Here is a 14,546-nt window from a genome sequence, read left to right as displayed (position 1 = left end):
CATGTTCACTGCCGAGAGTGAGTCCATCTCAATCTGAATTGGTAAATCAGTATGTTGAATTGCCAGTGAGAGACCGTCCCATACAAGCACAAAGTTCCGCTCCTAGAGCGTCACGGCAAGAGAACAGAACCCTGCAAGACGAGTATAATATGTTGCCTAGAAGATCCTTCAAGATCATACCTGCACCAGCGCGACCATCTACTATCCATGATCCATTAGTACTCAATTTTGTCCAGCCCATAGCAGATGGTGCCCACTTTTTGGGGACTCGCTCAACCATTTCCACATGTGGATCCTTTGACATCGCCCATAAGAAATCACTGATTTTCCTTTCATCGGATCGCGTATAGAGTTTTGATTTAAGGCAAGCAGCAACTCTAGGTCACTGCATAGGAATCTTTTCGAAATTGTATATATATGCTACATACACCTTGATGTCCTATCCAACCGCTCTGTCATCACACCGTGTCTCTGCATGTACTAAAACTGGAGAAGTGTTGTTATTGCGATGAACATGAGATGATCCAATGCTTATTCATCGCATGCCTTTTGTGGCAGTTGGTTTACATGGTTTTAAATATTTCCCCGAAAACATGTATATCTAATATGTTTGGAAATTGACCAGGGAAGCCGGTTATCATTCTCAAATCTTGATATAGTATGTTTGGTCGTTTGGAAATTGGTTTACAGGTGTAAATGTGCCACCTATGCCTCAACGTGGGGTGGCGTCATATATATGTGGTATGGTTTAATTTGTATGAAAACTGCGATTTTGAACCTTTTACTAGGTTATTATCCACATAGCTATGGATTGGATGCATACATGGTATTCACTTCAGCAAGTGGAGGCGGGAAAGTCTCTTGTCATTGGGTGCATCCACATAACACAATCTTTGTTCAACCAATAAGAATGATAAGTGATATGGATCGGAGGGAGTAATAGAATTTGTGAGCGCGCCATGAATGCCACATTTACTCTTTTTTTAATTGTTCTATTTCCTGTATTTGAAATTATGTGTGACTTGAACCCACGGCCTCGTCGGTTCGATCATCGGTTCGGTTTATTAAACTATGGTATAAAGCTTAGCGTGCACACACACTGTGGCATCATATGTGCATTGTCATCGTCTCCCATGAAAAGAAAAATCCACCCAAAGACTTGGGGCAAAGAAAACTTAAAAAATGAAATGTTGTTTTTTGAACTATATGAGTGTGTCTAGGACATATATAAATGTGTGACATAGTTATTCACATCTAAATAATTAAATCAAGCATAAAAATAAAAAAATAAAATGCCCACCCGAATCTCTATGTAAGATCAAAGATATTGGACTTAGATGTGCAATACTTATCTTACATCTGAATGTGTTTTAGCAAAATCGATATTAAAAACGCAATTACATCCACCAACGAATTAAGCTACATAACTGTCCATATTATGACAATCTTCTACTAATAAAAACTGCTCGTAATGTGTCTACTACTCCAGTAGCAGTAATAGGTAATGTAAACAAACTATCTAGGCAACTAGGCCGATATAATCGAGCTCCACGGAGCCGAGCCACAGCTGTCCTTTCCTCTCGGTCACCTCGCTGAGGGTCACGCCCTTGGCCGCCGTCAGCTCCTCGACCTCCACACCACCGCCGTCGAGCCGGACACCGACCAAGTGCTTCACGGGGGCCGTGGTCACGCCCAGGCGCCCCTTCTCCTGGTTCAGCGCCACCCAGTAGCCGCCCTTCTCGTCCCGTCGCACATTGTCGGGGTAGCCCGGCAGGTCGGCGAGCAGCTCGTAGTGGCCAGCCTTTGGTCCCTGGAGATAGTACCTGTGCGCCTGGCATGGTACGGTGTGGGCGACGACGACGTACGTCCTGTCGTGGCTCACCGCGACGCCGTTGGGGTACGGCAAGCCGGCATTGAGCACCGTCACCTGCTTCGTCCGCGCGTCGTACTTTAGCAGCCTCCCCGTTGCGTCCGCGTTCATCATGATCTCCGTATTAAACCTGCATATATATGGATCGGTAGTTTTAATTAGTTTCGTGAATTTAAGCATGCACATTGCACATACGATTACACCAGTCCTCATTGTAGGTACGTACCTTCGTGGATATGTCACGCTGCTGTCGGTGAAGTAAACATCGCCGGTGGCCTGATCGATGTCGATGCCGTTGACGAAGTTGAACGGGACGCCGCCGGCACTGGTGGCGAGCACCTCGGCATCGCCGCCATCGGGGCCGACCCTCATGAGCCCCTTGTACGCGTCGGCGATGTAGAGGTCGCCGGACTTGCGGTGGAACGCGAGCCCCAGCGGCCGCCCGCACAGGCTCTCCGTCTCCTGCGACGGCGCCACGGGCTCGGTGCACATGGGGAACTTCCTGTAGTTGGCGTGGTGGGCGAAGGTCGTCCAGCCGACGGCGCTGCCGCCCCACTTGAGGACGCGGCCGTCGGAGACGCCGGTGTAGGGTCCCTGGCCGCGCGCGTCGAAGGCCAGGCTCTCGGCGCCGGTGACGCCGGTTGGCAGGGGGAGGTGGAAGCTCCACTCCGTCGGGCTGGTCTTCACCTCAGCGGCCGCACACGACGGGACTGGAGAGACGGCGAGAAGAGCGACGAGGAAGCCGAGCCACCCGCTCGCGGATCCGCGGCGCCCCATGAGCCGCGGCGCCGGTGGGTTCGTTGGAAGAAGCGATGCGGTGATCGAGGAGAAGGACTTGCGGGTTTGCGTGAGTTCTTTCGCGGCAGGTAGCTCGAGATTTAAAGGGCAAGATTGGACCGGATCTGCCATTGAAAAGGAGTTGTAACCTTTCACCTTCTTTTGAGGAGATTGGGAGCTGTCATCGTCACGCGGAGATAGACGTGTCGGCGATCGGGGCCGTCGGTTACTAATCGGATTGACGTGAACGAAGCGCACGCACGTATCATAATCCAATCCGTTTCACCAAACGGGATTTTCAAAAGACTTTGCTATATGGATGCAAGCGGACAGGTCCGTACGTACCGTCTGTGTATGCCCAAAGATTATACTCCCTCCGTTCCATAATATAAGTGTTTTTAGAGATTCCACTACAGGACTACATACTAATGTATATAGACATACTTTAAAGTGTAGATTCACTCATTTTACTTTGTATGTAGTCATTTAGTGAAATCGCTTAAAAGACTTATATTTAGAAACGAAGGAAGTACTATACTACTCTAAACTTTCCTGGTTTGGAGTACGTACGTACGGGTCCGATCGAGTTGGGCTATCTCTCCCTATTATATATGGCGCGGCTATATACCTGAACAATGGTCAGGTGAGCAGCTAGGAATCCCCAGCCACACTTATCAATGAGTAACGTTACATCTACAAAGGCTTATTTTAAGATTTTACGTATAAACTGATGAGTAGGATTGTGATTGATAATTGAAAAATATGAGACCCCACCCCGTTGAAAATCAGAAGAAAGAGAGAAAAATTAGTTTAAAAGCTGGTTAAGTAAACATTTGTAAGTCTTTATAGGTCTAGTATTATTGCTTATCGATCGTCCAACGTTTTCTTTCAACTCGTCGGCCGGCGCGGGAGGCAGGCAACAATTTTTTGCTAATCGCCAGTGACACGCATTGGAACATGGTGCTGCATCGCTTCGTCTCGCTTCATATTTTTTCTGCCATGTGTTTTGTGAGGATTTGCTCCGTCGTAATTTGGTACGGAGGGGCTTGTAGCGGGTTCAGTTGAAAACACAGACAAAAGCATCCGCCCAAAAAGATTCCAAGCTACTATAGTATACATCTAGCTATCAAATTAGATCCCACTTGAATATTGAACCTATACGTATACATCTAGCTATCCAGAAATTGGGGCTTGGCTAAATAGTTACTTCATCCGTTCTCAAAAGGAAGGCATATAACTTTTGGCTCAAGCCAAACGTCGCAAAGTTTTATCAAATTTGTAGGAAAAGCTACCAACAAATACAATACATACTTTTGGCTCATGTTTTAATCATCTGGCGACTTGCCGGTGGATGCTTTCTCCTGTTTTTGTAGACAGCATAAAAAGAGGCTCCCCCAGTTGGAAACTAAACTTGTTCCTTGAATGAGTTTGTTACAATGTACAGCTTATATGCACCTGAGAAAGCAACTAACAGCCCAAGAGAATAGGCACGCAGGCCAGGGCGAGTGGATCCTACTAATGTGGATCAGCTAGACTAAGTACATACGTACATACAATGATACAAATAGTATATACATTCTAACACCCCCCCTCAGCCGGAACGTCATTTGGAAGGACGTTTAGGCTGGATCTGAAATCGGTGAAGACGGTAGTCGGCAGTCCTTTGGTGAAGATATCCACAAACTGCGAGCTCGATGGAACATGGAGAACACTTGCTTCTCCAAGAGCGACCCGGTCACGAACAAAGTGGAGATCAATCTCGATGTGTTTAGTTCGTTGATGTTGAACCGGGTTGCAAGATATGATGCACTCACGTTGTCACAATAGAGAATAGTGGCACGCTGTGGCGGGAGACGAAGCTCATGGAGTAACTGTCGGAGCCAACATGATTCCGCCACACAATTTGCAACTCCCCTGTACTCAGCTTCAGCGCTAGAACGAGAGATGGTAGGCTGCCTCTTGGAGGACCTGGAGATGAGATTGGCGCCGAGAAATACACAAAACCCGAGGGTAGGCTTGCGGGTGTCGGGACACCCGGCCCAATCTGCATCCGTATAAGCAACAAGATCCATGGAGGAGGACTTATAGAACCGGATGATGCGTTTAACAAGCTGCATATGTGTGTCACGGGGAGCATGCATAAAAAGGCAAACTTGTTGAACGGCATATGCTATGTCAGAGCGTAGGAGGTGACAATCATGGGAGAACACTTTAGAGCTAGTGTCAATGGGTGTAGGAACAGGTTTGCAATTGAGCATCTGAGCACGCTCAAGGATTTCAAGAGTGTATTGCTGCTAGCAAAGAAAGAGACCCATACGGTTGGGGTGACATTGACACCCAAGAAATGATGAAGAGCACCCAAGTCAGTCATGGAAAATTCCGACTTTAGAGAGTTGATAATGGTGTTAAGAGTGCGTGGGGAATTTACGGTGAGGATGATATCATCAACATAAACAAGCAAGTATGCAATGGATGTTCCATGGTGCAAAATGAAGAGGGAAGAATCACTCTTGGATGCATGAAAACCAAGGGATAAAAGGAATGCTTGAAAGCGAAGAAACCAAGTGCGAGGAGCCTGTCTCAAACCGTATAGAGACTTACGAAGGAGGCACACATGATCCGGTTTGGATGGATCCACAAAACCGGCCGGTTGAGAACACTACACTGTTTCCTTGAGGTCATCATGGAGGAATGCGTTTTTGACATCGAGTTGGTGAATTGGCCAAGATTGAGAGGTGGCGATGCTCAACACCACACGGATGGTGGCGGGCTTCACGACGGGACTGAAAGTTTCTTCATAATCAACACCCTCTTGTTGGGTGAAACCACGAACAACCCACCGAGCTTTGTAGCGAGCCAAGGTACCATCGGTGTTAAGCTTGTGGCGATATATCCATTTGCCCGTGACAACATTGACACATGCAAGTTCGGGCGCCAAAGACCAAGTGAAGTTGTTCATTAAAGCATAATACTCATCTAGCATAGCTTGTTTCCAATTAGGGTCTTTAAGGGCAGATTTGTAGGAGGATGGTAGAGGTGATATGGGGCTGGAGGTGTTAGTGGTAAGAAATAAGCGCTTGGGCATGCAATAGCCGCGTTTGGCACGGGTGGCCATGGTGTGAGAGTTGTGTGGTGGTGCAACCGGCAGTGCATGGGGAGGTAGACGCGGCGCGAGAGGAGTGGATGGCTCGGCGATCGGAGAGGATGCGGTGGGGCCAGGCGAATCGGTCGGGTCCGAGGAAGCGGGAGTAACTGCTGCGGGATCCGAGGAGGATTCGGTGGCAGCGGCAGAGGCGCGTGGGCCGGGCGAAGCTACCGAGGCTACGGCGCATGGCTGTGACGAAGTGGGCGACGCGGGCGCGGTCGCCGAGGCGGGGTTGTCGGAGCCGGACCGAGACGAGGTAGTGGATGGGGATCGTGAGGCTGGAGCTGGTGGGGTCCCCGGGGTTGGTGGATTGGTAGGGAGCGAGGCGGAAGGTGGGGTGGGCGGCCCAGGGGCGGTATCGGGATCCGGAGTAACAGGTGCAGGGGGAATGTTTGCATGGGGATTTTCTGTGGTCGTTGGCGTCGCGTGGCCGGAGGTGGGTTGGGTATAGGGAAAAACGGATTCGTCAAAGACGACATGGCGTGAAACAATGACGCGGCGGTTGGCTAGGTCGTAGCAGCGATAGCCTTTGTGCTCCAGGGGGTACCCAAGGAAGACACAACGGGTGGAGCGAGGAGAGAGTTTGTTGGACATGGTGGCGTAGAGGTTTGGGAAACACAGACTACCGAAAACGCGAAGATGATCGTACTGTGGGTGCGCACCATGAAGAAGGTAGTAGGGTGTTAGAGGCATGGTGGCGCGCGATGGACGGCGATTGAGGAGGTAAGTGGCGGTATTTAAGGCCTCGACCCAAAAGGGAGGAGTAAGATTGGCTTGAAGAAGAAGAGTGCGCACGATGTCGTTGGTCGTTCGAAGGAGGCGTTCAGCCTTTCCATTTTGGGGCGATGTATGAGGGCAGGAGAACCGGTAAGCAATGCCATTGGAGGAAAAGAAGGAGCTTAAGGAGGTGTTGATGAATTCGCCGCCGTTGTCACATTGCATGGATTTAGTGACCACGTTATATTGGGTGCAAACGAAGGTAAAAAAGCGTTGCAATATGGTGGATGTATCCGATTTGTTGCGCATAGGAAAGCTTCATGAATAATGGGTAAAATCATCCAATATGATCAAGTAATAATGAAAACCGGAAAAACTAACAACTCGACTAGTCCAGAGATCACAATGAATTAAGTCAAAAGGAGCAAATGTTTTTTGTAAAGGAGGAAGCAAAGGGAAGGCGTGGTTGGCGGCCTAGTCGACACGCGCTACATGGGGAATGTGCCGCCTTATTACAATCACTAAGGAAATCATGGAAAATGGAAGCTAGGGTGTTGGCGCCGGGGTGCCCAAGCCGACGATGCCACAAATCCGAGGAGGAGGTGGCGAGAAGCGCGGACAGCGGAGCTGGTGACGAGCCGGTGAATGGGTAGAGATCGCCATAGCTAACGGAGATCATGAGAACCCTCCAAGTGCGAAGATCCTTCACAAGAAAACCACACGGGTAAAATTCAATAGAGCAAGAATTTGTCTTTAGTAAATTTTCGAACCGAGATGAGGCTGGTGATGACATTGGAAGAAACTAAAACATCAGTGAGGCGGAAATCGTGGCGGGAGAGATGTGCGGTGCCGGTAGCAGTGACGGGAATGTGAGACCCATTGCCAACCGCCGCGTCATTGTTTCACGCCATGTCGTCTTTGACGAATCCGTTTTCCCTATACCCAACCCACCTCCGGCCACGCGACGCTAACGACCACAGAAAATCCCCATGCAAACATTCCCCCTGCACATGTTACTCCGGATCCCGATAAGCTATCTGATACCAAGTTGGAAACTAAACTTGTTCCTTGAATGAGTTTGTTACAATGTACAACTTATATGCACCTGAGAAAGCAACTAACAGCCCAAGAGAATAGGCACGCAGGCCAGGGCGAGTGGGGCGAGTGGATCCTACTAATGTGGATCAGCTAGACTAATTACATACGTACATACAATGATACAAGTAGTATATACATTCTAACCCCCCCCCCCCCCCCCCCCCGATTGTATGTGCATCCTTCTAGCCTTCATAATCTGGATTATTATTATTATTATTCATATCCTAAGATGAATTTATTCTTCTCATCAAGTTGCTTGTTCCATTTTCAGGCGTGGGAACGACTCTATGTCATCATTGGTGAACCCTCCCCGTCCTGGCATCGTCGCCGACTTCCTCTCCTCGCCATGCATGTTCACCTTGCACCTGCATAATTGGGGAATCACGTTTTACATCAGGGTTGATCTTGCCGGATTATTGTACCACACATATCCTCATGTGGCTTCTAGCCCATTTCAGACCTTAAAAGGGGCTTGCTCTCCTATCCATTGCGACCTTCAAGACCGACAGGATCCCAGAATGTAACTTCCCTCGAATTCATCCTATATTTTCATTTTCATCTGTTCATTCATCTTTATTTCATTGTACACTCGCAGTCAGTTACTCTATCTTTGAACAGGTCTTCCTAGGCACTTACTTCTATGATGTAGGCCATTGAAGATATATAATCCCAGTTATCAGAACATGAAGCAGTAAAATAATCCAAAACTAAATTTTACTATATACAAAACTATAGCCCAGCCTACATTATTTTTTGCATTCCTGTCCTGGGACCACTTGAGAGTTAAGGAGGCATTTTTTTCAACTCTATTCCAGAGATTGTTCATAAATAATACTTCATCTATATCAAAATATAAGAATTTTTTGTAGTTCAAATATATGACTTTTTTGTAGTTCAATTTGAACTGCAGAAACGTCTTATATTCAGATAGAGAGGGAGTAATTCATAAATTATAAGCATAGCCGAAAATTAATAAAGTACATGTCGATACGTTAGAACTTTGTTACTATATGGTTGCGTAGCTTTTATCCTGTCACACCGACATATCTCTGCTTCCTTGTGTACGAGTATACATTAGACGATCGTGGTAGTTTTTAACTATGTATTGATAAATTATAGGCTGGTATACCATGAACTGTGTTGAGATAATTTTAAAGTTGTTTGATGTATTTAAAAGCCTTCTGCATGAAATAGCTAGTTCACTCGCCCTACGTCTCGCTGATATCATCAACATATAACTGTATTTAGTATCACTTTGTTTTAGCCACTTTTGATAAACTAAAATCTACTAACCACATTGAATGCTCTAATCTTAACTAGGTTCATGCGTCAGCCTAATGATTCTCAAGTGGATTATGTTGTACGTCAATGTCTTCACTGGCTCGATGGCACAAGGAAGAAGCGTTTGAAATCTGAACCAATTGATGAAATACGTGATCATGAGGGCCAGTTGGCTCTAGCTTTGATGGACAAGTATAACGATTATTTAGGGGTCTGTCTCAATCACTCCTTCCCACCTCTACTCTGTGTCCTGCAGGGTTGAAATGAGTCTTGTTGTCTTATTCATGTAATGACAATTAATTAATTACTAACGGGATCCATTTTTCTTAATTTTAGGATACTGCATAGGAACTCAAAGATGTTGTGCAGTATACATCAGTTTGTTTGCCCGATTGCCGTAAAATTACCAATCATATCAATTTCACTGCAAGGGCTAAAGGAACTGAAGATTCTGACTGTTCCATGGATGATCTATTCTTTGCTGAAGTGACGTCTATGATAGGACATGACAAATTAGTGGTCAGCTGTTTCTGCAGGGTTAAAACTACTGACAACGGTATTATATTCGCTTATCCTAAGTCCCATTTTGTTTAAATAAAATTCATGAGTTGCACTAACTTGAACTTACTCCCTCCGTCACATAATATAAGACGTTTTTGGAAATATGTGTTAAGACAGTTCTGTAAATATGTTTCTAGCTCTAGCATGTCAAAATTCAATATGGCATGTAGGTCAACGTACTCACATTAAGCCATAACACCGCACCGATAGCATGTCATATTTACTAGATTGCTATATTGACATGTTTGTTTCCCACATGATCCATTGTCCTCAAGCTTCAACACTCAACAGATTTATGCATAGCCATGTATAATGTATGTTTTTGTACTGACAATTATTCATGTATAGTTATGTGTTTGTGTTTGATTATAATTGTTTGGCCACTAAATCACAATTCCCCCTCACAATTACAAATGTTGTTGTATACTTGCGTGGTGAAGCTGACACATCTCCATTTGGTGGACCTTACATAGACCATGAAGTCGTTGAGGAAGATGTAAGTACGATGATTTATACTATGCTAGAGTTTCTCACTTTTTATTTCTTCATCCCACTTTCGGTTTCATGTCTTTTAACAGCTGGAAGCCGAGGAGAGAAGGGTAAGACGTTACTACGAGAACCAGGTAATTGCACATATCATACACTAGTGGAAAACGGGCCTTTGGCCGGGACCATTTAGTCCGGACTGCCTCTGGGCCGGGACTAAAGGCCCGGCCACGTCGCCCCAATTCTCAATGCCTCCCTCGAGGCTTTAGTCCCGGTTCATGTCCCAAACCGGGACTAAAGGGCTACGCGGCGGGCAGTGGTGGTGGCAACCGTTCGTATCCCCCTTTAGTCCCGGTTGGTGGCTCAACCCGGGATTAAAGGACTAACACGTGGCCTGCCGTAGTGGTGGCAACCGTTGGTATACCTCTTTAGTCCCGGTTGGGGGCTCAACCCGGGACTAAAGACCCAAACAGTTTGCATCCCGCGTCGTTTCGGGCGATGAAAAGCACGAACTGAAGCACAGTCGCCATTTCTCTGTTTCTTCTTCTCTCTCGCTCTCCCTCTCTGTTCTTCTCCTCTCTTCTTCCCTTCTCTTCTTCCACCATGCCAAGTCGCTTTCTTAAGGTGCTCGCACATGGCACGACCAAGCTCGATGTCGTGTACACGAACGAGAGCAGGGAGGTGCCGTTTTTTCTTGAACAGTTGAAGGAAAAATGGTTTGACGACGCAATGGAGCATGAGAAGTTCTTGGGGCTTGATCTGGAGTACACGACCGATCAATGCGGTGTTGCCATCATCCAACTATGCTTCGCACGCCACGTCTTGATCTTCCAATGGGCGAGGTAAGTTTTGAGGCTTTCTTTGATCCAAGATAATGACATTGTAAGTTTATTTGTTTCAATCATAGTTGGTTCCCTTCAAATAGTTGTAGTGAAACAATTTTGATTCGTTGAAGGGGAACACAATCTAATTGGAATAGTGTTCCATAATCTGAAAAATCGTATTAGAATCAACTAGTGTTTAATATGTTCCATTGGAATCATAGTTGGTTCCCTTCAAATAGTTGTAGTGAAACAATTTTGATTAGTTGAAGGGGAACACAATCTGATTGGAATAGTGTTCCATAATCTGAAAAATCGTATTAGAATCAACTAGTGTTTAATATGTTCCATTGAAATCATAATTGGTTCGCTTCGAATAGTTGTAGTGAAACAATTTTGATTAGTTGAAGGGAACACAATCTGATTGGAATAGTGTTCCACAATCTGAAAAATCTGATTGGTTCAATATGTTCCATTAAAATCATAGTTGTAGTGATACAATTTTATGCGGTGTTCTTTGATCCAAGGTTATGAAAATTGCATATAGCTAGTGATCTCTCTAGGTTCCATTGGATAGCAATATGATATGTCATAGTCATGAAAATTGCATATAGCTAGTGATCTCTCTAGGTTTCATTGGATAGCTATAGTAATCTCTCTAGGTTCCATTGCATATGTTCTATTTGAATCCTAAAGATAATTTTCTCTTTAGTTGTAGTGAAACATGTTTCCTTATTGCTGCAGTATGTAACATTTGTTCCATTTTAATTTGTTTCTGTTGCAGGAGTGACAAGCATTGTCCAGAACTCATGGACTTCTTTCGCAGCGGCATCACTTTTGCTATCGTTGGCATAAGGAACGACAAGCTGAAGATGAGGCACAACTTCGGTATTGAGATACCAACTGGTTGCCTCGTTGATCTCCAAACGGTATTCAGGCTTCGACATGACAGGACTTCGATGGCTCATATGGCAGTTGCCTTGATCGACGAGGAATATGGTGATATGAAGACCAGTTTCCCAAAGTCTCAGCACAAACTTTGGGAGAAGGCCCCACTTGATCGTATCAACATTGAGTATGCAGCAAAAGATGCATACGTTTCATACGAGTTGTACCGCAAGATTCGAGTCGTCAACTATGGCCAGCGTCACCTCGAGAAGGTGGACATTCTGATTCAGACGATTCAGACGAGTAGTGTTCTGAACGTCGAACACTTGTATATATATCTATGGTAGCTATTATTATGTACTGTTTGGACTAGTATCATGTACTGCTTGGACCAATTTATATATGTCTAGTTTCTCTTTGTGCCATTATAGTTTCGAAATTTGAATGGTTTAGCCCTTTCTAACTTCATTTTCTACTTTTGAATGGTTTAGCCCTTTCTAACTTCATGGTATCATGCATTTCGACCACATATATATACAAAAAGTCTTCAGTTCAAATAAGTTCAAAAAATGAAATCCCTTTTCTAACAGATCTGTTTTTGATTAAAACAGTCATTTAAAAATGAAAGACCATTAGTCCCACGTGGCATGCAGCGGAACCACTTTTGTTGTGGGGGCCGCTTTTCCTTCTTCTCCTTGTGCTAGATATTTGTTATGCATTAGGGAAAGAAGGAATATCGACCATCATCGAGACTCAAAAAATAAGTAAATGCACGAAGAATACCAAATGAAGTCAGAAATTGTTGAAATTTTGTGATGTGCCTTAGAATGGTGCATTTTGAACACACAAAAAGTATGGAGTTCAAATAAGTTCAAAAAAATGAAATCCCTTTGTAAGAGATGAGTTCTCGTTCGAAACCCCGATACTTCGAGAAAGATTGTCCGTTTTGTACACGAAGTGCATCCAGTTTTTGTCGTAGCCCTCTCAACTTTTTAACACATGCTATGTGGGTTAAATGATGATAGCATGCCAACTTTCAACATTTTCAGAGTTCATTTGTAGTGCTTTTCAATTTCAGGGTCAACTAGCTCAAAAAAAATAAGTAAATGCACGAATAATACCAAATGAAGTCAGAAATTGTTGAAATTTTGTGATGTGCCTTAGAATGGTGCATTTTGAACACAAAGAAAGTATGGAGTTCAAATAAGTTTAAAAAAAATGAAATCCCTTTGTAAGAGATGAGTTCTCGTTCGAAACCCTCATACTTCGAGAGAGATTGTTCGTTTTGTACACTAAGTGCATCCAGTTTTTGTCGTATCCCTCTCAACTTTTTAACACATGCTATGTGGGTGAAATTATGATAGCATGCCAACTTTCAACATTTTCAGAGTTCATTTGTAGTGCTCTTCAATTTCAGGGTCAACTAGCTCAAAAAAAAAAGTAAATGCACGAAGAATACCAAATGAAATCAGAAATTGTTGAAATTTTGTGATGTGCCTTAGAATGGTGCATTTTGACCACACAAAAAGTATGGAGTTCAAATAAGTTCAAAAAAAATGAAATCCCTTTGTAAGATATGAGTCCTCGTTCGAAACCCTCATACTTCGAGAGAAATTGTCCGTTTTGTACACGAAGTGCATCCAGTTTTTGTCGTATCCCTCTCAACTTTTTAACACATGCTATGTGGGTGAAATGATGATAGCATGCCAACTTTCAACATTTTCATAGTTCATTTGTAGTGCTTTTCAATTTCAGGGTCAACTAGCTCAAAAAAAAGTAAATGCACGAAGAATACCAAATGAAGTCAGAAATTGTTGAAATTTTGTGATGTGCCTTAGAATGGTGCATTTTGAACACACAAAAAGTATGGAGTTCAAATAAGTTCAAAAAAATGAAATCCCTTTGTAAGAGATGAGTTCTCGTTCGAAACTCTGATACTTCGAGAGAGATTGTCCGTTTTGTATACGAAGTGCATCCAGTTTTTGTCGTAGCCCTCTCAACTTTTTAACACATGCTATGTGGGTGAAATGATGATAGCATGCCAACTTTCAACATTTTCAGAGTTCATTTGTAGTGCTTTTCAATTTCAGGGTCAACTAGCTCAAAAAAATAAGTAAATGCACGAAGAATACCAAATGAAGTCAGAAATTGATGAAATTTTGTGATGTGCCTTAGAATGGTGCATTTTGGACACACAAAAAGTATGGAGTTCAAATAAGTTCAAAAAAATGAAATCCCTTTGTAAGAGATGAGTTCTCGTTCAAAACCCTCATACTTCGAGAGAGATTGTCCGTTTTATACACGAAGTGCATCCAGTTTTTGTCGTAGCCCTCTCAACTTTTTAACACATGCTATGTGGGTGAAATGATGATAGCCTGCCAACTTTCAACATTTTCATAGTTCATTTGTAGTGCTTTTCAATTTCAGGGTCAACTAGCTCAAAAAAAAATAAGTAAATGCACGAAGAATACCAAATGAAGTCAGAAATTGTTGAAATTTTGTGATGTGCCTTAGAATGGTGCATTTTGAACACAAAAAAGTATGGAGTTCAAATAAGTTAAAAAAAATGAAATCCCTTTGTAAGAGATGAGTTCTCGTTCGAAACCCTGATACTTCGAGAGAGATTGTCCGTTTTGTACACGAAGTGCATCCAGTTTTTGTCGTTGCCCTCTCAACTTTTTAGCACATGCTATGTGGGTGAAATGATGATAGCATGCCAACTTTTAACATTTTCAGAGTTCATTTGTAGTGCTTTTCAATTTCAGGGTCAACTAGCTCAAAAAAAATAAGTAAATGCACGAAGAATACCAAATGAAGTCAGAAATTGTTGAAATTTTGTGATGTGCCTTAGAATGGTGCATTTTGAACACACAAAAAGTATGGAGTTCAAATAAGTTCAAAA

At 43.9% G+C, this 14,546-nt stretch overlaps 1 protein-coding gene across 1 annotated transcript; it reads right to left on the bottom strand.

Moving 5' to 3' along the window:
- Positions 1-1,519: 1,519 nt before the first annotated feature.
- LOC123425108 (protein STRICTOSIDINE SYNTHASE-LIKE 10-like) lies at positions 1,520-2,647 on the bottom strand. Its single transcript, XM_045108776.1, has 2 exons — positions 2,097-2,647; positions 1,520-2,000 (listed from the first exon to the last, which is right to left on the bottom strand). The coding sequence occupies exons 1-2, from the start codon at positions 2,645-2,647 to the stop codon at positions 1,520-1,522; spliced, it is 1,032 nt and encodes a 343-aa protein (XP_044964711.1).
- Positions 2,648-14,546: the final 11,899 nt, after the last annotated feature.

Source organism: Hordeum vulgare, chromosome 2H, assembly GCF_904849725.1.
Source record: "Hordeum vulgare subsp. vulgare chromosome 2H, MorexV3_pseudomolecules_assembly, whole genome shotgun sequence".
Lineage (NCBI taxonomy): Eukaryota > Viridiplantae > Streptophyta > Magnoliopsida > Poales > Poaceae > Hordeum > Hordeum vulgare.
The sequence above is the reverse complement of the archived record's forward strand: the minus strand, read 5'-3'. Positions and strand labels throughout refer to the sequence as shown.

Bases quoted from the DNA above. Each gene is read 5' to 3' on its own strand.
- LOC123425108 (XM_045108776.1), bottom strand. From the start codon at position 2,647: ATGGGGCGCCGCGGATCCGCGAGCGGGTGGCTCGGCTTCCTCGTCGCT. The intron at 2,001-2,096 runs GTACGTACCTAC...ATATATATGCAG, and splicing joins AGCGTGACATATCCACGAAG to GTTTAATACGGAGATCATGA.